Source organism: Alexandromys fortis, unplaced genomic scaffold (assembly GCF_014885135.2).
Source record: "Alexandromys fortis isolate MF-2015 unplaced genomic scaffold, M_Fortis_MF-2015_v1.1 scaffold_92, whole genome shotgun sequence".
In the NCBI taxonomy this organism is placed as follows: domain Eukaryota; kingdom Metazoa; phylum Chordata; class Mammalia; order Rodentia; family Cricetidae; genus Alexandromys; species Alexandromys fortis.
This window is the reverse complement of record NW_026067972.1, coordinates 3,319,165-3,343,221: the sequence shown is the minus strand read 5'-3', so window position 1 is coordinate 3,343,221 and position 24,057 is coordinate 3,319,165. Positions and strand designations below refer to the sequence as shown.

Below are 24,057 nucleotides of genomic sequence, written 5' to 3'. Positions count from 1 at the left end.
CAGGGAGCCCTGAAGGGAGAATGGGAAAAGGGGGCTGGATTTACTTAGGAAACATGGCGGTCCATGCATGCTACCATGAGGGATGTGGTTGGGAGTCCACCTTCCAGGCTCACACTTCATCCCACCACACATGGGCAGGGAGGCCTCCCTTGGTTTTTTCTTTTGGAAGATGCTTTAACATCTACCAAACCCTTGGCATCTTGCCTGGTCCAAAGTGACTCAAAAGATATAGCTGCTTTAAATGAGGAGCTCTGGGCTGGGGCCGTGGCACAGTTTGGTAGAGTGGTTGCCTAGAATGCATGAAACCCTGGGGATGGTCACCAGCGCTGCAGAAATCCAAGTGTAGTGGTACACACCTGTTATCTCAGCTGTTTGAGAAGTAAAGAGAGGAAGATCAGAATTTCAAGTTAATCCTCAACTATACAGTGAATTAAAGGTGTAAAGAATGGAGACTTTTACTGAGCCCTTGCCATGAGCCAGGCTCAGATCTAAGCGGTCTGCAGTGAAAAAGTGTCCTGGACTCAGACAGGGATGGAGCAGGACAAAGGAGGCCATGTTCCTTTACTCTGAGGCAGCACTTTGGACATGTGCATGTGTGTGTGTGTGTGAGTGTGTGTGTGCGCACGCGTGTGAGTGTGTGTGCTGTGTCCCTATAACGAGATGAAACCGGAGAAAGTCTGTTGTGTCCTGCACCCCGTTGTGCTGACTCACCCAGAATCTAGTTCTCTGCAGACCCACTAGCTCTTCCTCTCAGGCGGGCCTGGCACCGCACAAGGAAGCAAAAGGAAGGCCCAGAGTCCCAGAGTGAACCAGGCTCAGTCGGGGCCGGCCTGGCTCCCTGCCTCCCATTCCACACCTTTCCTGCTTAACTCTGAGGTTTTGGGGCTTGCATCTTGCCAGTAATGGAGAACTCACTCCTTTGGGAATGGGATTTTCTGGCTTCTGCTGCTGCCCTCAGTCCCCGGAGCCCCACCAGCCATCTGTGGCTTCTACAGTGACAGCCTCACAGACACCAGAGTTCCCTGATCACACACTACTGGGATGGCTCTGATTCAGGCTGGAAATTACCTCCTGGGACTCTCTTTCTCTTTCTGTCTTTCCCTCCCTCCCTCCCTCCCTTCCTCCCTCCCTCCCTAAGACAGAGTTTCTCTGTATAGCTCTAGCTGTCCTGGAACTCACTTTGTAGACCAGGCTGGCCTCGAATGCACAGAGATTTGCCTACCAATGCCTCCCAGGTGCTGGAAATAAAGCCATGCACCACCACGCCCGGCTTTTGGAACTTCTTTTTTTTTTTTTTTTTTTTTTAATTTCCTCTCATGGTATCTTCCCTTAGTGTGTAGAGCTGTCACCTCGCCCAGTCTGGATCCTGGTGTATTCACACACATCCACACACACAAACACACACACACACACACACTATACAACAGGTCCTCTACAACTTAGAATGATCACACTGGCAAGCCCCAGGAAGGGAAACCGAGTCAGCACGCTAGTAGTCACCCAGAACATCCTGGGAACAGGATGCAGGCCTGGGAGTCTTCTAGGGCAGCGAACAAAGTTTCCTTTCATTCTGGGCCTGGTTACAGCACCAAATATTTTCCCTCTTATCTGTCACTCTAAGTCATAGCGGGGACTTGTCTGTGGAGGGCCGAATTCCAAGGATGGCAAGTGAAGGAGAAAAGGCCTTCTGTGAGAGGTCAGGGGTCATTCACATTATCAGCATCCTCCTGGAGGTCAGATCTTCTTTCCCCTTTAAAGGAAGGGCCTCGTTATGTGGCCCAGGCTGGTCTTGAACACACAGCCCTGCTGCAGCTTCCCACAGATTGGGGTAACCGGTGGGTGGGTGCTACCTCCCCTGGCTTTGTGCTCAGGCCTTTGAAAGGTGAGATGCTTCAACTGAGAGCGGCTTGTGTTGGAAACGTGGGGCTTATGGTGGCCAGGAGAGAAGACAAACCCAAGGATGTCTTTCCTGCTGGCCAGGCCAGCAGCCCTAAGCGCTATGGCGTGAACCTGAACACACTGCTTCAACCAGCATCTTCCCAAGGCTGATAGATCAACGCTGGGTTGGGCTCTGTGAACCCAGGGCAGCCAGTGTGAGCGTGTCTGTGTTTGCAAGCATGCACGTGTATGCGCATGTGCAAATACGTAACAGAGATGGGGTGAAGCCAAGGAGACCACAAGTTTAGAACAGGCTTTGAATTTTTGTTTGTTTTATCTGAAACAGGTTCTCATATATTCTAGGCTGGCCTCACACCGGCTGTGTAGTAGATGGCAACTTTGCAGTCTGCTCCTCACGTGTGTTCATATTACACTTGAGTACCACAAGACTTCCAGACTTTAAAAAGCATTATTTTTATGTGTATAGGTGTTTTGCCTGCATATGCCTGTTACGGTATGTGTGTGCCTGGTGGTTATGGAGGTCAGAAGAGGCATCAGATTCCCTGGAAGTGGAGCTACAGACAGTTGTGAACCCTGTGTGAGTGCTGGGAATCAAAAGCTGGTCTTCTGCAATAGAAGCCGGTGCTCTTTCAAACTGCTGAGCCGGCTCTCCAGCTCCAGCTTCCAAAGTTTCCAGCACCGCTTCTCTAAAGGGCGGAGCCCCTGAGATTGCGCTCCAGTGTTCGTTCTATCTATCTATCTATCTATCTATCTATCTATCTATCTATCTATCTATCTATCTATCTATCTATCTATCTATCTATCTATTTTGAGACAGGGTTTCTCTGTGTAGCTCTGGCTGTCCCGGAACTCGCTTTGTAGATCAGGCTGGCCAGAGATCCACCTATCTCTGCCTCCCAAGTGCTGGGACTTAAAGCGTGTGCCACAACTGCTTGACAGCCAGTATTTCATATTCAATGCCAGAACCCATTACTAAAGGATATGACGCATACATGAGAGCTACTCAGAACAGCTGCCAATCTGCCCTTTGACTACTATCCCCAAGTGAAAAAGCCACAGCGGTGGTGTGATCAGGACAATTAAACTGTTTTTAGTTTTGTTTGTGTGGGGGGACTGAGGGGAGGAAGAAAGGAGGGTAGGAGGGGAAGAGAGAGAGGGACTCAGGGCATAGCCCAGACTAGCCTCAAACTTGTGGTGATCCTCCTGCCTCAGGCTCATGACTGCTGTCATTACAGGTATGTTATCAGAACCAGTTCTCTCAAAACCACTTTTCTTAGGTGGCTGGCAAGATAGCTCAGTGTGTGAAAGTGACTGCCACCAAGTCTGACAACCCGAGTTGTTCCTGAGTTTAACGTCCAGGCCCCGCATGGTAGAAAGAGAGAACAGACTCCTCAGCTGTCCTCTGACCTCCACACACGTGCATACCTCACACACCAAATACATGAGCAGAATATAATTAAACAATGCAAACACTTGTGGGGGGTGGGCGGTGGTGCATACCTTTAGTCCCAGCACTCAGGAGGCAGAGACAGACAGATCTCTGAGTTTGAGGCCAGCCTCAAGCTACTGGTCTACACAATGAGTTCTATGACAACCAGGGCTACACAGAGAAACCCTGTTTCAAAAAACAAACAAACAAAACCAACCAAACAAGCAAAAAACTCTTCCCTTGGAGAAAAGTTAGTCAGGTCAAGTTAGATAATGGGTGGTTAATATATCTGTTAATCTGAGCATTAGTCTGGATTAATCAACCTTGGTAAACTAATTGGGCTATCCTACTAAACATAGCGGTCCCTATCACCACTTTCTGGTGTCTTCCCTGCTCCCCAGAGATTCCTGAATCATGAGACACACAGATCTGCCAGATACTGATTGGGGAGCTGAGTGTCCACACCTGACAATCAGAAGTGACCCTGGATCTTTTCTTTTTGGTGCTGGGAGTGGAGCCCAGGGCCTCCTGCTTGCCACAATGCCCTTTCACTGTGCCCACACTCAGCCCTGAGTCCTGTCCTTGTTGGTGCGGGTTGTACACGGCCTCACTCTGGAAGCCCCTGGAGATGCCAGAGTGAGAGAGGGTGTTGATGCTACAGGGACTGGACACACCGTCCAGTCTTCATGTGTGAATACAAGAGCCAGGAGCTCATGGCCATATGGGAAGAACATTTCTTTCCAGTTCTAGAGACCCAAAATGCTTTGACCTAGAGACCTGTCCTGCTTTGGGGCTCAGGCTACCAAGTAACCCTTGTTAGTTCTCTTCCTGCACTACAGGTGGGCCTCTGCATCTCTACTATCAAGCCTGACTCCTCACCTCTGAAACAGGACCCATTAGAGCTGGCTTGGTTTGCTCTCAGAGGGCCTATGACGTTTGGTGACAACTGTGGGCTGAGATATAGGGGGTCTAGGACCCAGGTCACCAGCTTCTGCCTGCCAACCGTATCAGTAGGCCCCGTTAGAATCTTCATGGAGTTCTGGCCTGGGCAGCTATGGTCCTAGGACTGGTCAGGCAATGGCCTGAGACCTGTTCCTGTGTCCTTGGCATTCTCCAGTTCTCTCCCGTACCCTCCAGGATGTCCTGCTCCCCAGAGGCTGCCTCTCAGGCTGACCCTTCCCGTGGGCTGCTGTCAGAGGGAAGCATCCTGTTCCACACCTCTCCACAGTCTCTCCACCTGGCACTGAAATCCAAGGTGCAGTTTAGGGGGAGCCTGGGGAGCTAGAAGAGAGAGTTAGGACATCAGGAGATGGGTCAGATGGGGGCATTTTCTATAGAGAATTCCCGATAGGTGACAGCGCTGACCCCAGCCTGACTTCCTGTGGTGATAACGGCTCTGCAGTTCTGGTCCGTGTCAACGAGCAAGCACTCCTAAGTGGCTAGGGTGCAGCTCATAGCGGAGTGTGTACTCAGCATGTGGGCGGCCCCAAGTTCGTTCTCAATACCAAAAGTAAACAGTAACAACAATAAAAATAATTAAAAAATAAAAACCACCTCTCCTTTCTAGAACAGCCCAACCCTCCTCTGTACCCTTCTAGTGACTAAATCAGAGTATAAAGTCACGGTCCCCCAGGCTAAGCAAGTCTCTCCTCCCCAAGTCTGACATGGCACAGGACACAGGACATTCCTTTCCACAACCTTCCTTCCCAGTACTCTGGTCGGCTAGGCCAGGGAAGGCTTTCTCCTCTAGGAAGCCTCCCACATGCCCATTCTGTGTCTCCTCCAGTGGCCATGACTCTTGCCCATCCTCCGGACTCCCACAGTGTAGACAAGGGACTCAGAGCACAGAGTGCCCTGCAAGATGCTCTACTTCCTAGGAATTGGACCTCAACAAGTCCTACAGCCTCCCTGAGACTCTTTCACCTCTGCAAAGCGTGTTTCATCCCCAAGTCGTCTCCTGATGCTGGCCTCCTGTCTGTTGGTCAAACACCAAACTTGGTCTAGATCAATGGTTCTCAACCTGTGGGTTGTGACCCCTTCGGGGTCTAATGACCTTTTCATAGGGATCGCTTAAGAACATCGGAAAACATAGATATTTACATTATGATTCATAACAGTAGCAAAATTAAAGTTATGAAGCAACAATGACCTGGAGGTGAGGGGGTCACCGCAACATAAGGAACTGTATTAAAGGGTCGCAGCATTAGGAAGGTTGAGAACCACTTAGAACACTACCCTGTTTCTAAGGGAATTCCAGAAGCCTCTTGCTGACCTGACCACATCTCACCCACCACAGAGCCCCTGCCAGGATCCCTGCAGGACAACACGACTCAGTGAGTGACAGCTGACCCCACTAACTTGCTTGGCCCAGGTTGTGTGGAGGAGGCCAGCTCCAGGGGCAGCTTCTGGGCAAGAGGATGATCACATTCTTTGGAAGCACACTTCCTGGGACATCGGGTTTCTTTTATCAACCGGTTAAAGCCTTTTCTCTGCCACTTCCCACAGCGCCTAGAATAACCCTGCACTGGGGGAGCCTCTGTCTCTTCCTCCTTGGTGGTGGCTATGGAAAGGGGCCCAGCCAGGGGCAGGAGGCACTGACGGGGTGCAGGCTGCTTTTCCCACCTGCTCCCCTCTGCAAGCATGGCCCGGAAGGGCACTGAGGGACCAAGTGGAACTCAGACCTTCTATCTGGCTTCTTCCTCCTTGCACCCAAAGCCAAGCCACTATGGATGGACCCTCCTCTTAGACACCTCTCAAGACATCTGTAACTTCCCTCTCTCAGGATGAAGCCTACCCCTTCACCAGGGCAGCGATCCACCTCCTCTCCTGTTGTTTTGTTTGAGAGAGGGCCTCTTGTAGTTCAAGCTGGCCTCGAAGTGACTGGAATAGATGATGACCTTGGACTCCCCGGTCCTTGCTCCCAAAGGCTGAGATGACTTGGCTCAAGGCTCCTCACGGGTCTTCCCTGTCCCTCTACTTTTTGAAGTGTCTGACCCGAAGCACCCCACTCTCCAGCCCCATCTCGCTCAGGAGCTAAGCTGCCAATGCACGGCCCTTTCCGTGTCCCGGAGGCCCTTCCCCTTTGCCCCAGGCTTTGCCCTGGGTGTCTTCCCTGTCGCTCTGCTCATTCCTCACCCTCACCCACACACCCCAGCTCGCCCTCTCAGAGCTCAGCTCAAAAGCTCTTCCCTCAGGGAAGCCATTTAGTCTTCCAGCTCAGGGCCCGGCCACACTCTACTCCATTCCTCCTTATTCCCCTCCCCTCTCCACACCCCTGCCTCAGGTTTTGTGGGACTGTAGGAAGACTCTGACACCTTTAGGCCATGAGTCTATAAGGGCAAGGTCTGTTGGATCCCCTTAGTGTCTCTAACTGAGCCTTGGGTTATATACCCAGAAAGCTTATGGATATGGAGACAAAAATACTATTTAAAAAGAATTTTCCTACTGAAAAAAATACTATTTAAAAGGAAAGGAAGGGAAAAAAATAGCATCAAAAAAGAAAAGCAGCTAAGCATGGTGGTACATGACTTTAATCCTAGCAAGAGGAGGCAGAGGAAGGCAGATTTACAAATGAGTTCAAGGCCAGCCTGATACACATAGCAAGTTCCAAGCTTGCTGGGGCTACACAGTGCAACCTTGTCTCAAAGACAGAACAGAAAAACAGTAACAATGTAGGGAGTGAAGAGCCGACCAGTCTGGGCCACACTCCAGCACCCTGTGGAGAGTAAACATCCCTGCTTTTCTCCAGGTGGTCTGCTAGCCAAGCCACTCTGGGTAACGGTGACAGCAGGGGTGAGGCTAGTGGGTGGCCAGCAAGCTCTCCTAGATCTCCAATCTCCTGCCGGCCACTATCTCTGACCACTGCCGGGATGTTTAATGGGCAGCCCACTGGGCCGTCTGAACTGCTCCAGTGTGGGCACGTTCCCCTGCCCTAAGCTGGGTTGCTTCCCTGCAGCTGTCCCTGGAGACAGCACCTGCTGTGGATGAGGTAGCTCTTTAGGGGCAGGACCTAGTGTGAGCAGGGGTGAATCCAGCTGTGCCTCTAATCTAGCGTGAAGCTGCTATGGGGATTACAGAGGAGAGATGTAGGAGTCTAAATGTAGGGCCGAAGAGATGGTTCGGTGGTTAAGGGCACTGGCTGCTTTTCCAGAGGACTCGGGTTTAATCCCCAGCACCCACATGGTGGCTTACAACAGTCTTTAATTCCAACAACACCGTCTTCTAGACTCTGCGGGCACCAGGTATGAAAGTCATGCACAGATATTCGTGTGTAGAGAAAACACTCATAACACACACACACACACACACACACACACACACACACACACACACACACGTCTAGATGGGAGCCAGGCATGGTAGCATACACCGGCACTCCAGAAGCTGAGGCAAAAGGCTCGCCAGGAGCTCCGGGCTAGCATGGGCTATATAATAAGTGGCCTATCTGCTAAGGCTATATAGCAAAACCCTGTCTCAAAAACCACATCAAATCAATATAGTAGCTTAGCTTCTTTCTACCATGCAAAGTGGCTGAAAGTCTGTGTGTTCTAAGGGACAAAGACCCAGGCCCCATGCTACTCAGGGAATGGGGCCCTTTTCATTATCCTGGCTTCTGATGCATCAAAGACCCCAAGGCTTGGGCCCCTGCCCACCCTGATGTCCCCAGATCCACGCCAGCTATCTCAGCCCCACTCAGAGGAGGGCCCCACTTGTAGCAGGACCCCCACCTCCTGGGTCTGGGCTTTCGTTCCTGACTGCAGTTGAATCTTCAGTCCCAGAGATGTGAGACCTCTCCTCTGGGTGTTTCCATAGAGCTATCTCTAGAAATGGCATCGAGGCCTCATGATGTGCCCCGTTGCTCTGACCTGAAGAGTACTTCACCTTCTGGCCCGCTGATGCCAACTGGGTCTTATGGCTCGCTGTACCCATGGTGCAGATACAGACAGCACAACAATTATAGCAGGAAAATGGGTACATGTCTAGAAAATTCAAAACACAGAAAACACCACCTTACCACTGAAGATCCCCAGACAGATGTCTGAATAGTCTTCCTACCCTCCACCCTCCTTGGTACTGAGGATCAAACCTTGGGCATCTTATGTGCCAGGTAAGCGCTCTCCCACTGAGATACACTGGCAGCCCTCTTTGTTGCTGCAGGAGACACAATCTAAATGTCTAGTTTTCAACTCGCAATCCCTGTCTCAGCCTCCCAGACGTCTAAGATTACGATCTGCATCACCAAGCCTGGCTCGAATGTTTTTCTACATTTACGTAGGCACACGTGTCCTTTTTTCACATCTGAACTCAAACACGCTCCTTCTGCCCCCAGACTGTTCTCTTTCCAATAGCATGCCACCTTGGGCCTGTCTCTGGTAGGCTGGTCCTCATTATGACGTCATGACACCCCACCCCAGCGCCTGGCAGCTCCCTACGGCCCCTCAGGCAGGTTCCAGGGGCCTTCACCAGTGGGGGCAATACTGTGAGCCTCACAGGTCTTATTGGCACAGACAATTCTCTTCCCCAGGGGGCTGTGATTGGTGACTGAGTGACAGCAGCCACCAGGGCCCCCTGCAAGTGAACTGTAGCAGACAAGCAGTCTGAGGGCAGTGGTGGACATCTGTCTGTCCAGTTTGGTCACAGAACTTGCACAACACACTGGAAGCACCCCCCTGCCTGGATATTCCAGAACTCAGGATCAAACACAATGGGAGGGGTGCCCAGTGCTGTGCAGGTCACAGAGCATCTCCATATCCTTCAAGGCCTGTGGCTTTAAACAGTTTGCAATACTCTTAGGCATCCCACATTGGCCTCAGACTTGCCATACAGCCCTGACCTTAAAGATCCTCCTGCCTCCATCTCCCAAGTGTTGGGATCAGGACACGGCTACCACACCCAGTTTATGGGATACTGGAAATTGAACCCAGAGTTCCTACATGCTAGATAAGCACTCTGCCAATTAAGCCACATTCCAGCCCAACCATTCCTATTTTTATAAAGGGAGAAACAAAGGTTGGAGAGATGGGCGAGGTACACCTTGTCTGACCTTTAGAGGTGGCTGACTCCACACCTTCTCCAGGCTGTCTTCCTGGGCTCCCACCCCTCCCAGGCTTGATTGGAAGTCCTAGCTAGGAGATTCCTGGTTTCCAGCTATGGATGGTAGGTAGCCATGGCTCCCCCTGGGGCTGTGAGCAACTGAGGGTGGTGCCGATTCTGGCTTATCCCTCCCTCCCTGTAAACTCAGAAGCACCTCAGCGGATGGTGGTAACCACGACCAATAAGCCTGGGGGAAAAACTTCATCTTCCCGAGGGGGTACTGCGGCATAACAGAGGCACACCACAGTGGCAAGGCCAGGCCCCTTTCCTAGAGTAAGTGTTCCTTCCACCCCACCGAGCCCTTTATCTACAACCTTGGACTCTGGGTCTCACCCTGAAGCTCACTCTCGTCTTCTCTGGCACAGGCTGGGGAGGGGATCTTGGCAGGAGATTGAGGGAGCTCAGTCCACCAGTTTGGCCCCCCCCGCCCCCCCCCCGGGGTAGCTGCAGGATCTGCCCATGTATTGAGCACCCACATACCAAGCCCTGTCAAGTACTCGCCACACATGTCCCCCAAGCCAGTGGTTGGTGCCATCATGATACATTGCAGATGAGCATGCAAAGACCCTGGCCTAAGATCAGTTAAGGCTGAGCTGGATGGAGCTGGACGGCTGCACCCTGAGCAGTGGCTGGCTGCCAGGGCATGTTGGCCCAGGGCTGGAGAGAAATGCAGTCAGGTTTCAGGAGAAAAGTCCTCAGGGGGAGGGGCGGCGTGACTGTGGCAAAGTTCCGCCCTTTCCCCTTTCCCTGCCACCTCCCAACAAGGGCTGAAGGGTGAGACTCTGGCTCAGGCCTCCCTGAAGTCCCTAGGACTCCCTGGGGGACAGGGTCATGACACCTGCCAACTCTCTACAAGCTCTCTGGGCTCCAGGCCAGGCTAGAAGCAGCTGTGGTGAGAATTCCACACAGGTTCTCCTCTGCCTGGTTTCTCTTTGGAATTAGACCTTAGTCTCTGGAACCCTTGGACAAGGTCCCTCTTGCTGCACTTGGGACACGGCTAGGAGTAGGCTGGGTGGGTGGGTGGTGGGGGTGACTCAATGAAACGCGCCAATTTGGGCACTCTGGGTTTTGCCTTCAGACACAGAGAACAGTGCCAGATCTAAACTCTGCAGGCAGATGGCATGGTATAAAAGTGAGCCCCTGGGCAACACGGGGGCCCCAGTCTTTCATCTGCAGAATGGGGGTGGCAGTGTCCAAAAGGAAGAAACCTCCCCACAGGGAGATCACACCGATGACCCAGGACAAGAGGACACGGGACATAAATTTTCTACTTTTCCTCTTTTCTAATGTTTTATCCACTATCATCAAATAGGCATAGCAGAAAAACCAAGAGAACGTTCTTTGTAAGTTAACTTTATTGAGACACAGTCTACCTATAACATAACAGAGCCATTTAAAAATGAGAATCCAGGCATAGTGGCTCCCACCTGCAATACCAGCACTGGGGAGGCTGAGGCAGGGGGACTGCTGTGAGCCCAGGGGCTGGCACGGAATACAGAGCAACACACTGTCTCCAAAAAGAATCAAAACCAAACCAAAGGAAGCACAGGAAAGATAAAAACAGGTACTAGTATCCACCCTCCTCCTGCCCAGACCCTCACCTATGGCTTCCGAAGGCTGGAGTGAGAGCTAGGGGTGTAAATCCTTCACCTGCCTAGAGTAGTCAGGAAGCAGGGCCAGCCTGGCCTCCTCCCCTGCTGTTTACCTGCCGGGCCCACTATTGTTCTGCAAACACGGAGATCAGCAGTTCCTCTGGCCCCAGCTCATGCCCACCCGCCCACCCTCCCACCCCTCTGGACTCTGTGACAGCCACCCTGAGACCTCGTAACAAGGTGCCATGAATCACACAATGCAGTTCTCACTGTTACTGGAGCCCAGAGGCCAAGATAAGGCTGCAGACTGGGAGTGTGCGGGAGGGCCAGCTTCCAGGGTCAGGGAAGGGTACCTGCCTGCTGGTGTGTCTCAGGGGACCTCTTTTGCAGGGATCCGAACCCTCATCAGAAGTGTTCTGTCTCCCTGACCCAATCGCCTCCTTCCATGCCATTACCTTGGGGGTGCCGGTTCCAACCAATGAACTCGGCAGATCACAGCGATCTTGGGGAATCCCACTAGCGCAAAAGCCTGCGTGGCTCCCACTGCCTTGCGCCAGAAGCCTTAGCTTTTCTCTCAGAGCTGGAAGTTTCCAAACCTCTCTGTACCTCTTGTTTGTTTTAACCGAAAAAGCCATAAAAATAGTACCTCTCTAACTTGTAGGATTCCACACTGCACGTGGAAGGACCGTGGCCTCTGCCCTTCTTCTCTGCCTCACTCTTTTTACCCGCTTTCCTGGTCTTCGCGGTACCCACCGACCTCAGGGCCTTTTTACTGGCTCCTCCTCCACAGCTCAACCCCGTTTGCCCAAGTCACCCTCTTAGCAAGCCCTGCAGACCCCTGTCTAAAATGGCAGTCCCTCTTTCTGTGGTCAAACTCCTTGTTCCATCCTAATTCCTTTGTTTCCTTTCCTTTGTCACCTTCTGCCTTCTGTCCCTTTCAGACAGACTGCAGACTCCTTCGGGTCATCTTCTTTGAGTGTTTTGTTTACAGTGGAGGTGTTTGGTAAACACTGGGGACAGAGGTCTGGAGCGTCCGACAGAGAGCACAGCAGCCCTGCGGTTGCCAGTACTGTATTGTCTGACTCAAGGCCTCCTTGAGTCTCAAATCACACCTTCCCAGTCCCCTACCACACCCCATGGCTCGCTTATTGTAAGGAACCATAATTACAACTTTAATTATAACCTTTTCTACTTAGGCTGAACCACACAATTTTTTTTTGTAAGTTAAAAAAAAAAAAGTTGGACTTAAGCCTTTCTGGAGAGGTTTAAACTAATGTGTAAGCCCCTTGCAGGTCCCCAGGAGACATCCAGAGACAGAGTGAGGGCTCCTAGTCCCGCGGAAGCAGTGGCTGCCAAGTTCTTCCCTCCAGTCCTAAAGGTGAAGCCTCTGCCTCATAAGGAAAGCAGTAGCATCTGGGGTCCCCCTGTGACTGGCAGAGAAGAGGAAAAGCTCCCCAAGGCCTGAATCAGAGCTATTTCAAAAGAGCAAAGGCTTCAAGCAGAACCCCTTGAGGGAAGCTGGCAACCCTCCCTGAGGGAGGACACTTATCTCTGGGGGAGGGCGGGTGTCACAATCTCAGGACGTCCAGAGCCACTCAGCTCCTCCAGTAAAAGGCTCCATTAGCTGAGCTGCGCAGATGCAGCCACCACCAAGGCCACGCCCACTTCACAAGGGAGAAAGTGAGGTGCAGTTATTGCCAAGGCCACACCCACTTCACAAGGGAGAAAGTGAGGTGCTGAGGAGCAGGGCTGACCTGAGGCCACACAGTGGGGTGGGAGTCTGGATCTGCCACCTTGCTTCAGGGTCTTCTCACCTGATCATTGGGGCAGCGGTGGGAACTTCACTGTTGTCACTTTGACACCACTTTTCTTCAAATAAAATGTTTCAGACACCTCAACTTGCTTCTTCAGGGTCAGGCAACTTGGAGATAGTAGTAATAAGTACAAGTCTCTCTAGTGACCGCCTTAGGGTAAAGTCCCCAAGGAAGGAGAGGCCTGGGAGCAAAGGGCAGGCAGATCCACTGAGTAGACTTTTGTTTCGATGGGTGAATGACACACCCCAGGCTAATCCTTGCAGCCCTGCCAGGGAGGAGTTCTAACCTTTTATGTTTATATCTCGCTGCTTTTACGAAGCAATAAGACTGTTTCACTTATGATACGTTTTTTACTCCTGCCCACTTTAAATTGGAGGCACATATCCCAGGCTGTCCTAGATCTTGATTTGCAGCAGAGGGTGGTCTTGAACTCCCGATCCTCCTTCCTCCACCTCCAAGTGGAAGAATTACAGACGTGAGTCACCATGCTCAGTCTATTCTGGGATGGCACTGGGCTTCACACAGCTAGGGAAGCACTCTACCCGCTGGGCTGCTGCATGCTAGTGGCTAAACGCGCCCTGCTTAGAATTAGGATTCCTGGCTGGTTGTTGTGTGGCTTTTACCAGTCACATCTCCTTCAGGAACAGGTGATAGCTACCCATAGAATAAGGAGATTGGATGAGGTGATTTCTAGAGCCCCCTTTCAAGGCAGATAACCCACAACTCCACAGTCTAATTTTAAAGTATGGGATGGCTTTGTAATAACCCGAACCTGCCTTCCTCAGGCACCATCCAGTGGCCTTGCAGATCACACAGGTACGCAATGACAGGGGACTCAGGTAGTACTTAGGCCTCCAAGCTGGTGCCGGGCTCTGGCACAGCCACACTTATACTTAGCCTCCCTTTATGAGAGGATAATAACACTCATTGGCAGTGAAGCTCCAGGTTGGGGGCCAAGGGGCAAGGTCCCTGCCACCCTGCCTCAGGCCTGGAATACCATGGCACCCTATAAAGCCCACCTAGCCCTCTGCCTGTAGACTTAGGATGACACTGGGTTCACCACCTGCCCGGATGCTGGAAGGGGGCAAGTCCCCTTTTCAGCCCCAAGAAAGTCCTTGAGTGAGGGTCAGGGCACACACTGACGTGAGCCTGTCCCACCTTGACTGGAGGTCAGAGAGTTTGAGCTTATTTTTGCTCTCTCAAAGTTGTTGACAACAGGTGAGATGCTGACCTATGGCGTGGTTAATTAGTATTTTGGAGGTAAAGGTGGATCCTCTCCACTTGGACCAAAGGTTGGAGAATTCAAGTCTATTCTTTATATCATGTTAATGAAATCTGCCGCATCTCCCCTCCCTTTTTGGAGTGAAGTAGATGGGCGTGGGGAAGGCTAAATGAGGAGAATTCAGTATTCACTAAGCATCCCTCCCGATGCTGTTCTGTGTTTCTGTCTCTTATTTCTCCTATATCTCTGTTCCTTTTGCTTAATAATTCTAATCTTCACGCTCCTACCCTGGAAGGTACGCGTTTTGTCGAAGCTGGCTTTCGACAGGTGAGGGGAAGGGAGAGAGAAAATCAGCAGGCGCTGAACCTGTTCCTTAATCGGGATAAATGCCAGGAAACGGGGCAGAAAGGCCCAGAGATGGTCCAGGTCCTTCTCTTCCACCACATACCACAAGAGATGTCGGAAGGCGAAGACAGCATACGGACACATTCCTATGCCGAGGCAGATGGTTAGGAACAAGCCCCTGGACCATACGCACAAGGGCAGACTCCGGGGCAGAAGGGCCAGATGCTGTCTAAAGGACACTAGCCAGGGCTACAGCTGCAGCGGGAGCAGGCTTCCCAGTTTCAGCTAATGAGATCCCCATCGCAAGAAGAATGCAACACAAGATCTTCATCCAGGGGCATCTTTATAGACGGGTCTTAGCCCCACAGCAGAGGTCTTCACAGACCTTAGAGACACTGCACCCGTAGAGAAGTGCTCTGTCCCCCAACCCCAGGAGATACTGCCCTCCTGGACTCTCTGTAGCAGAGTCAACCCTGTCCCACCAGACTGGTAGACAGAACTGGGCTCCTGCCCCTGAGATCTGGCCACCGCCAGAGCGGGGCTCCTCCTCCAGCTCCAGGCGTGAGGCTGGTCAGGGTGGCAGACGGCTCGCCCCACCCGCGCGCCCAGGTCCCCTCGGCAGGCAGGCACTGGAAGCTGAAGCCCCGCGGATAACCCCGCCAGGTCAGGAACAATCACGACTCGGGTCCACGGGGCACCAGGGCCACATTGGGGCCTGTCGGGACTGGCTGCCGCGCCCAGGGCGGGCCGCTCACCGCTGCAGGAGGCGCGGGCGGTGCGGACTAGCCCCGAGCCCCTGGAGCCCAAACCTGGTCGCTGCTGCTAGTCACCCGTTGAGGGGGCGGCCGCACCGCTATCCCGTTGGGGAAACTGAGGACCGGAGTGGGGCAGGGCTTTGTGTGAGGTGGTGCAGGGGGCTAGAAGATAGGTCTCGTGGTGCCGGGGGCAGCATCCCTCCCGCCGCCTGGCCGCAACCCGGGAGCAGCGCGCGCCGCCTGGCCCTGTCCCACCCTACCTTGTTGGCGGCCGCGCAAGTGGCTGCGGCGGCGGCTCCAGCTCCCGCTCCGCGCTCCGCGCCGCCCGCCGAGTCCCCGCGCCCAGCGCCGCCACCTCCCCGCGCAGCCCGGCGGGCGGGACCGGGCCGGGTGGGGCCGGGGCCGGGGCGGGGCGGGACGATGAGGCCCCGCCTGTGCGCCGCCCGCCGCCCGCAGCTCGGATCTCGTCCCGCGTGCACACGCTCTCGCTTCCCGCACGCTCTAGCGGCAGGCTTTGGGTGGGACTCGGGTCCCGAGCCTCAGTTTGCCCTTGCTGAGAAGAAGACAGTCACCGCGTCTGTCTCCCAGGTGGCTCCTGGCTGGATCACGCAGCGAGTGCCCGCACCGCGGCTCCGCAGGCGGCGGGAGAACCGGGAAGCGGAGGGCGGCTGCGCACCCGGGAGGGAGACCCTTCTCCCGCGGTTGCCAATAGGGGGCGCTGCTGCCCAGCCTAGCCCGCTACCAGCCCTGTGCACACTGAACATGGAAGATGGGACGTTCGCGTCTTTCGTAATAACCACGCCACGCCACTTATCTTGGAAAGAGTTCTTCGTGTCTTGTAGTGACGCATTTGGTGGTAGGGGGGCGGTGCTAGCGCGGTACCAGGCACATAGTAGGTGCTGTATATATTGAATAAGTAGATGTATTATTACATTGACCTACCACCTCTTCAATCTAGTCATAATAATACCCCCATTTCATAGCTAAGAGGTTGAGACTAGCTAAGTTCTTGGCGGGCTCTATTAACTAATTTAATGTGTGTGTGTGTGTGTGTGTGTGTGTGTGTGTGTGTGTGCATTTGTGACAGTGGAATTGAACACAGAGCTTTGTGCATGCCAGACAAGTGTTCTAGTGTTATATTGAGCTACATTGTGAGAATCCTCTTTCCGTCTCTCTTTGAAACAAGGCTCCACTAAGTTGCTCAGGTTGACTTTGAACTAGCTATTTTCCTGCTTCAGCTTCAAGTAGATGGGGTTAGAGGAGTACACCACCACACTCAGCTCTGGTGGAGTACCAGGTCACTTTAGAACAGACTGCCTGGGGGGTCTGAATCACAGTGCTCTGGTCACTCCGCTGTCTAGAACTGAGGGTTCCCTGCATCAAAGCCTCCCCTGCAGTCCAAACTCCGCCCCTGGGAGCAGAGGCACACAGCACACATCAGATGTGGCCATGCAGCAGGTGGGCCTTTGCACTCATGGTATTTCAAAGAGTTTTTTTTTTTAATCATTTTTTACATGTGTATTTGTGTGTGTGTGTTCCTTTGTGTAGAGGTCAGGAGGAATCTTTCAGGAGTTGAGTCTTTCCTTCCATCTTGTTGAGACAAGGTCTCTCTTGTTTTTGCCATGCTACATATTCTATGGTTTCTAGGGATAGAACTCTAGGGTTAGGCTTCTGTGTGGCAAGTACTTTTACCCTCTTAGCCATTTTGCTAGCCTGTTTGCTTTCTTATTCTTTTAGACATGGTCCCCCACATACATAAGCCCGGGTTGGTCTTAAGCTGTCTATGAACCTCAAATTCACCCCATCTCCACCTCCTAAGAGCTGGGATTGTAAATTTGTACCGTCGTGTTAGGTCAGCTGAGGTGTTATCTGGGAGCAGGCTGAGAGCCACCTGAATGGCCCAGCTCACTAAAGGCTGAAGCCAGGCTCTCTGGTATCTCTCTCCCAACATCACCCCCCTAAGTCTCTGCTCACACCATCCCCTCTTTCAGAGACATCTTCTAAGAAACCTTTGTTCATGGGTGTCAGGCCAGTTGGCGGCTGAGACAGTCTTGGGACATTCTTGTTTGACAGAGATTCTCTGGGGACCATGAACATATGGACCCACGAATCAGAGGGGAGGCCTGAAACCTGGCATGACCCTTCTGTGCCTGGGGAAGGACCTTCCCTGCTTCCTCTTGCCTTCTCCTAGTCCTGCCCCAAGTGTGGAAGACTCTGCCTAAAAACTCAAGTTACACACATGGGGACACTGGGCAGGGACACAGCTTACTAGGGCCTGGTTAAACCCCACATGGGGTTGGGTTGGGGACAGTGACGATGACTAATTTGAGGATATGAACCAGGCTCAACTCCATGTTCCTGGGGTGGGAGCACGGAGTCCCAAGGGGAGCGCCTGTAATGAGAGTGCTTCTGTCCTGATGGTGGAGAGCCCTTGTCACAGGGACATTGCTTTATGTCATCTACTGCTTTATTTCCATCTACCTGCTTGTCCCACGAGGAGCTTCCCATAGAATGTGCCTGTCTGTGGGCAGAGGTGGGAGAGAAGACAGCCCCTAGGACGAGGGTCTATAACAAAGTAGTCTGGAAGGGAGTTGGCCCTTCCCACGTGGGTTGAGGAGTTTATCAGGTCCCCAGGCCCCTCCTTTGACCCAGTCCCTTTGTTCTCTGTGATAAGGCCTGCTGGTCCAGGGATGGGAGGGGTGGAGCATGGAGTCCCATCCCTGTTCTGGGCAGGAAGGTGAATTGAGGGATCAGATCCCCCAGTCTAGGAAGCAGTGATCCCTGGGGAAGGGGCAACAGCTGTGGGGCGAGCAAGGAACCTGACACTAGGGGTAGGCCCCACGCCCCCGAGGGAGGGGCGGACTCTGCCCAGCAGCAGCCCGATATTCTCAGGCTCAGGACACCCTGTACCCCTTATCCATCCCTGTTCCAGTTCAAACAACTCAGACATGCATCTGTTTTCTTTTTATTGTTTTGTTCTTTGAGACACTGTCTGGCTATGTAGCCCAGGGTGTAGCCCAGACTGCTGGGACCAGAAGTGTGTACCACCACACACACACGGCGCCCCCTTTTCTCTTCCTAGAGTTAACCCTGTGGGTGTGCCCGCAGGCCATCACAGACCAGGCCCAGCCATCCTCCCCTGCTGTGTGACATTGGAGTTCATTAACTTCTCTGTGCCCTGTCACCAGAGCTTGGCCTCTGTGAAAACCGTAAGACAAGCTGTTCTCAGCCTGCCTCCTCATTCGGGGCTGGAGGAGGCAATTAGTCCCAGAACTCTAACCCTCCCACAGTTATCAGAACTCCATGCCCCAACAGCATCAGAGGACAAGCCCAGCAACACGGACGGAACAAAGCTTGCCCAGGATTCTAGGGCGTAGCTTGTAAGAAAGCTGGCCTAGTCCCCTGAGGAGGAGCGCAAGGGCTTGGGCAGAGACCTCCTCGAGGGAGGAGTGAGGAAAAGGAGAGGTGGGGGCAGTGGCTTGGGGGAGGGAGTGGCAGAGAAGGGCAGAAGGAACCGTTTATCCAGCAGCCTGTGCCCACCGTTTGGCCTGTTTTGGGGATATCCGTACCCCACCTCACCAGGTCTCCTCAGGCTGCTTACCACCTTGGGCTCTTCATTGCACCAGGCCCCAGCAACAACTTTAACTCTGCTGCGTGCTCCACAGGGCTGAGCTGCCTCTTCCTCCATGACTCATGCTAGGGTTACTGTGCCAGTCAGGGTACAGCCCAGATCCCAAGCCCTCCCTCCTACGTCTTCTCCCACTTCCTGGAAACTCTGCAGGTAAGAGGCCTTGGCAGGGGCAGCAGGCAAGCCCCAGTGCAGGGTGCTCACAGGACTCCTTAGCACAGGAGCTGGTGTGTGCTGTGGGGGTGGGGTGGGGAAGGTACTCTGTGGGTGCCAGGCATGCCATGCCTTCAGGGTCACACCATGGCTCTCAGATGCTAGCCTGTATCCAATGGGTGTAGCCCCAGCTCCACAGGAGCCTTGACTTTGGGAGCATCCAGAACAGCCTCCATGAAGAGCCCCCTTAGCCCCCCCCCATCCCCAGCCCTCTGAGCGCCAGGCTCAAGGCTCAAGACTCCGATGGCAGCCCCAGTTTGCAGAGATATAGACCCCTTGTGCTCCTTGTCTGTCCGAGGTAGGGAGGACACTGGACAGGCAGCCCTCTCTACTGAAAAGACAGGAAGAACATGGAGACCAGGGCTATGCTGGGCCAGAAAACTGTGTTCAGCTTGCTCTGCCGAGCCAGAAGGTTGGGGCCTTCCCAACCCTGCCCTGTTGGCCTCACATGACGAGGGCATGTTAGAGAAGATAGCTGTTTGGGCCCACGGTCCTGAGTTCCTCAGGGTGGCAGGCAGGGGTTTCGCCTGGGATGTCCCCAGTAGGCTGTAAACAAAAAGGAAGGAAGGCTCGGGCATGGGTCTCCAGAAACAGTCCCCTCGAGCAGGGCGGTCTCAACATGGATCCAGGTGGCACTTCAAAGGGGCTCCTGCCTGGAAAGACAGATGCCCTGAAAATGCAGGTCTTTAATTTGGAATCCACAAGAATGGGGACCAAGGCCCTGAGTCAGAGGGTGCCAGGGAACATTCCTGACACCTTGGCCTGCTCAGGAACACTGGTAAGGAGAGTGTGCTGTCCTAAAGGTGGAGAGACATCCATCAAAGGGTTGTTGCTTTATGCCCACGTGCCTCAGACAGGAAAACCAGAAAGTCAAGGCCAGGCTCAATTATGTAGTGAGTTTGAGGTCAGCTTGAGCTCCACAAAACCCGATCTCAGAAGAATAAACCTAAGCCAAACCAAACAGTCATGCCTCAGAGAACGCTCCAGGCGATCCCGAGTGTCCTCCTGCCTCCTTACATGCTAAAGTGCTCTGTGGTGCTGTAATACAGGATGGCAAGCCTGGGAGGCTCAGAAGAGAGACTCCAACCAATGACTTCCCGGCAAGCATTGTCCGCACGGGAGGGGACAGGCCTTCTCCAGGGTCACGCAGACCTCTGGCCCGGGCCTGTATTCTGTGTTCCTGCCAGCAAAGGTAAGAAAGGCTTTGGGAAGCAGAGTGGCGGATCAGCCATCGCCTTCCCCTTCGTCCTCGCTGACACAGCTCTCAGGCACTGCTCTGCCCCTGGAAGCCCGTCTCTCCAAGTACTCGGCTTTTAGCACTTCCAGCTCCCGCAGCTCGGCCTCTAGCCGCTCCCGGTGGACTGCCCGCAGCTGCCGCAGCTGCTTCATGGGGAAGGGGTTCATATCATTGAAGGCGATGCTCATGAGCTTCCTGGGAGGAAGGCACAGTCAGCCAGGGTAATGATGGCTGGTTCTGGGTCTGCCCTGGGATGGTGGCCCTGCCTTCTGGAACTTACCTTCCAGGACCGTTTCTACCCAGAGCGGGAACTAGAAGGAACTCAGCAGGCCCCTGACCCAGTAGGGAAGGGCTGCTCACGAGGGTTCCGGAGGGAGGGGTAAGGAGCTTAGCTTTGAAGAAATGGACCAGGCCCAAGAGACGGTGGTGTCAGTGAAGGAAGTGGCCAGGAGGCTCCAAGTCGGAGAAACTAAGGGCATAGGCGGGGTGGTGGGGTTGGTTGCTCCACACCCTGGTTGTGGATGGCAGGGTGCAGATGGGCTGGGGAACTGGTATGCCATACAAGGACACAGATGGACTGAAGGTAGACTGGCCCTCGGGACTCCTAAGCTGGGGGAGGGGTGGGCGAGAGAGAGGTGGGCAGCTCACCGGCTGTCGCAGATGGTCTTGGTGAAGAAGCGTAGGTACTGGTAGATCTCCAGGCTGTCCTGCAGCCGCAGGATCTCCTCCTCGTTGTACTTGAAGATGGCCAGGGCATATCGGAACACCACCTGGGGCAAGGTGGGGGTTCAGGTGGGGTGCAGGAGCCCAGGAAGGTACTGCTCATGGAGAAGCCCAGAGACTCTGGGAATGTGGAGATTCCTGGCAGGCCAGTGTGGGGGGCGGGGGAGGGGGGAGGGCTAGAAGAGCAGGTGGCAGAAGACCCTAAAGGGAGCACAGCTTGAAGCGTGGCTTTATATCTGGTCTCTGAGTACCTGATCCCTCCCCAAGGCACGGGGGAGCAGCGCCCTGCTGGAGTCAAGGGGTTAGTATCACCAGCATCTTTGCTTGTGGCAGCCCCCACCGAGATCTCCTGGCAAGGTCACAGGCAAGTTTTGGACCAGAGCCAAGCTTCAAACGTGGGGCCACTGCTTCCTCTCAAATTGCACAGAACACTATGGTTTAAGGAGCTGTGTTCTCAGGTGTCCCAAATGGCTCTGACAGTTGGCAGGCTATCCATTCCGTGAGGCCTGGCTGGGCAGCTGGGCCCAGGCATACCCACCTTTGTCCCTTCGTAGAGGAAGGCATCCCAGACTCGCAGGAGGATGTCACTGATGAGGGAGTCGGCAAAGACCACGAGGAACCAGTTGAAGGTGATGAGGGAGAGGTCTATGTGGTGCTGCCCCAAGTGTGCTGTCAGCCGGGGCAGCTTCTCGGACAGGAGGTCCCGGAGCACCCGCTGGTCCACCTGGAAGGCAGCAGAGACCTGCCACACCTGCTGTCTCCCTCTCCGCCTGCTCTTCGGACCCCAGCGGTCTATACGCTCAGAGCTGCTTGGGTGGGCCTCTCTCGTACCAGGGGTGGTCTGTGTGTGTGTGTGTGTGTGTGTGTGTGTGTGTGCGCGCGCGCAGGCCTGTGGCGGGTGCAGTGGCATCACTATGGCTTCCAGCACAGGTGGAATACCCAGGCAGAACAACAGGCTTTGGCATGTGCCTCGTCGTGGGTAAGTCCATGGCCCCTCCACTCAGCCAGCGTCCCTGGCAATCAAGGCAATCAATCTCATGCTCACAGGCACAGAAAGCCAGGAGCATCTTTTCTGGGCTTCAGATCCATATTGGCCGACACTTGGGGTGAGTGCCTGGGACAGATACTGGCGGGGAGAACGGTGTCCTGCCACATCAGACAGCAGGACGCTGAAGGCCACTGCTGCTGGTGACTTCCCCTGGTGGCTTATTTATTTCTGGGGACTGATTACTCTCTGGGCTGGCTCCCTCCTCCCCGGCAGGGTCCTGATCCGCGTTTCCTCCTGCACCTTCTTGTCTAGAACCATGGCAGCCCCCATACCAGTCTGTTTGGGCTTCAGAGTTGCTGTGTTGAGTACTCAGGGCAGCCTTTCCCCCTCCCTCAGAAGAAGCATGGTAGCCGCAGAGGCCACTGCCAGTCCAGAGCTCAGGTGAGTCATCAGAGCTGACACAGGAGAGCCAAAGAACTGCCTGTGATCCACGCCAAGGCAGTCAAGGCAGGGGACAGGCCTCTTCCCTCTGCTGGTGGCCAGGGACACTGGGTGGGAACCTTCTCTACTGTTCCGAATGTGGCAAATTCTCCACGACCAAAATAAAACCAAAGGTGAGCTTGATGCTGCTGTTCAGTGCGTTTCCCTCTCAGACGTTAAGATCCAGAGGTGAAATATGGTATTTCCTAGGCTGCCTTACAGTGGGGGGGGCAAACCTAAGATATAGTTCTGACCTTAAGAATTAAGGGGGGGCATTAAAAAATAGAATTAAGCAGGAAGTAGAAACTGTGGAATTAAAGGGCCAGCCCCACCTTTGTCTGACTTTTCTGGCATACACCATGGCCACAGGGTTAAGGAGATGCATCCCTCTTGAAACCACTTGGAAGTATGAGGATGGTGGATAAGGGAGCTGGGAGGAGCCTGACCACTGACAGCATTGAGGACCAGGTACCACTCTCGGGCCCTCCCTTTCTGTGAGGCTGGATGCAGTTCCTTCCCTCGGTCCTTCAGAGTCCAAGCTGGCTCTCTCTCCCTGCAGCTGGACATGATCCCTGCCATCCAAAGGGCAGCCCAGGAATGGGATATAGGTGTCAGACATGACAGGAGGGGGGCAGAGAGGTGAGGAGGGAGGCTGGGTGTGTCAAAGCTGAAGGCTGCCTCCGCAAAAAATGGGGTGGGGGACCGAGGCATGACTTTGCATTGAGAATTTTTAAGTCCACAGGGGCCTTATTCCTATTCTAGAATAGACCAGCCTGGGGTTTAGAGTGGTAATATGCAGAGGTCACAGAGCCAGTGGACTGTGAGCCCTGCTCTGCCTGATTCCGGGTAGCCAAACCCTCCCTAGCGATATGGTATAACCACGTGTATGTGTAGGGATGGCGGCCATCACCTGCAGTCCATTGCCTATCCCTGCAGTCTCTCTCAATTCTTGACTGGCAGATGGCAAGGGACATTAATTTCTTTCTCTCCTCCCCAGGAATCAGCTCTTGCCAGTGGTATCATGTCACCACTGGACTAACACACCCGCTGGTGGGCAGGACCTCATACTCTTACAGGCCCTCCGCTCAGCAGCCAGAGAGGGGTTATAGGCCTCTGTGTAGGAGAGGAGGAGACCCAGGATCTGCTGGCCTGAAGGAACCCCTCTGGGGGATGGCCTTGACCAGTCACCAGGTACTGCCCACCCTGAGATGCAGCCAGCTCACCTGGGATGCAGTCAGCGTCTTGCTGTAGTACTCAGCCGGCAGTATGGTCTCCACGATGGCCACCAGGCACCAGAAGGCACTCTCCTCATCCTCCAGGACCAACAGGGCAATGGCCGCCAGCCTGTGGAGAAGGGAGACCCATAGCAGCTGCGGTGCTGTATGGTAGAGGCAGCATCCTGGGTCCTGGGGCTGAGCCTTAGCAGACCTGGCCTTAGCTGACAGGCTAGTAGTCATGGCACCTGGCATGCTTGGAGGAGGATGCCCGGGTTGACTTTCAGAGCAATGAGGGACAATTCAGAACAGAGGCTCCCAGCCTGGGTTGCCTGGGTGTGAATTATGGCAAGAATTGTTTCCTGGGTGGCCTTGGGTGAATTTAACCTCTCTGAGCCTCAGCCTCCTTATGGTCACCCAGCTGG

General features: G+C 53.9%; 2 protein-coding genes and 1 long non-coding RNA gene across 8 annotated transcripts in view; 1 reads left to right on the top strand and 2 right to left on the bottom strand.

Annotated features, from left to right (window-relative positions):
* Positions 1-15,543, bottom strand: part of Coro2a (coronin 2A) — a 51,739-nt gene extending 36,196 nt beyond the window's left edge. The window contains exon 1 of the mRNA XM_050156064.1: positions 15,410-15,543. The gene's annotated coding sequence lies outside the window, so the exon portion shown is untranslated. The remainder of the gene's footprint in view (positions 1-15,409) is intronic.
* A 2,555-nt stretch (positions 15,544-18,098) lies between these two features.
* The window catches only part of Tbc1d2 (TBC1 domain family member 2), a 46,347-nt gene continuing 40,388 nt past the window's right edge, over positions 18,099-24,057 (bottom strand). For 5 of the 6 annotated variants that reach the window (XM_050156056.1, XM_050156057.1, XM_050156059.1 and 2 more), the window contains 4 exons: positions 23,642-23,762; positions 21,489-21,674; positions 20,876-20,997; positions 18,099-20,422 (listed from right to left, as the gene is read on the bottom strand). In XM_050156056.1, the coding sequence (XP_050012013.1) occupies positions 20,215-20,422; positions 20,876-20,997; positions 21,489-21,674; positions 23,642-23,762 (637 nt within the window). In that variant the 3' untranslated portion in view covers positions 18,099-20,214. The remainder of the gene's footprint in view (positions 20,423-20,875; positions 20,998-21,488; positions 21,675-23,641; positions 23,763-24,057) is intronic. The other variant, XM_050156058.1, reaches the window with a different exon arrangement.
* On the top strand, positions 21,681-23,635 carry LOC126509882 (uncharacterized). Its single transcript, XR_007594271.1, has 3 exons — positions 21,681-22,379; positions 22,788-22,886; positions 23,416-23,635. It is a non-coding gene; the product is annotated as an uncharacterized lncRNA (long non-coding RNA).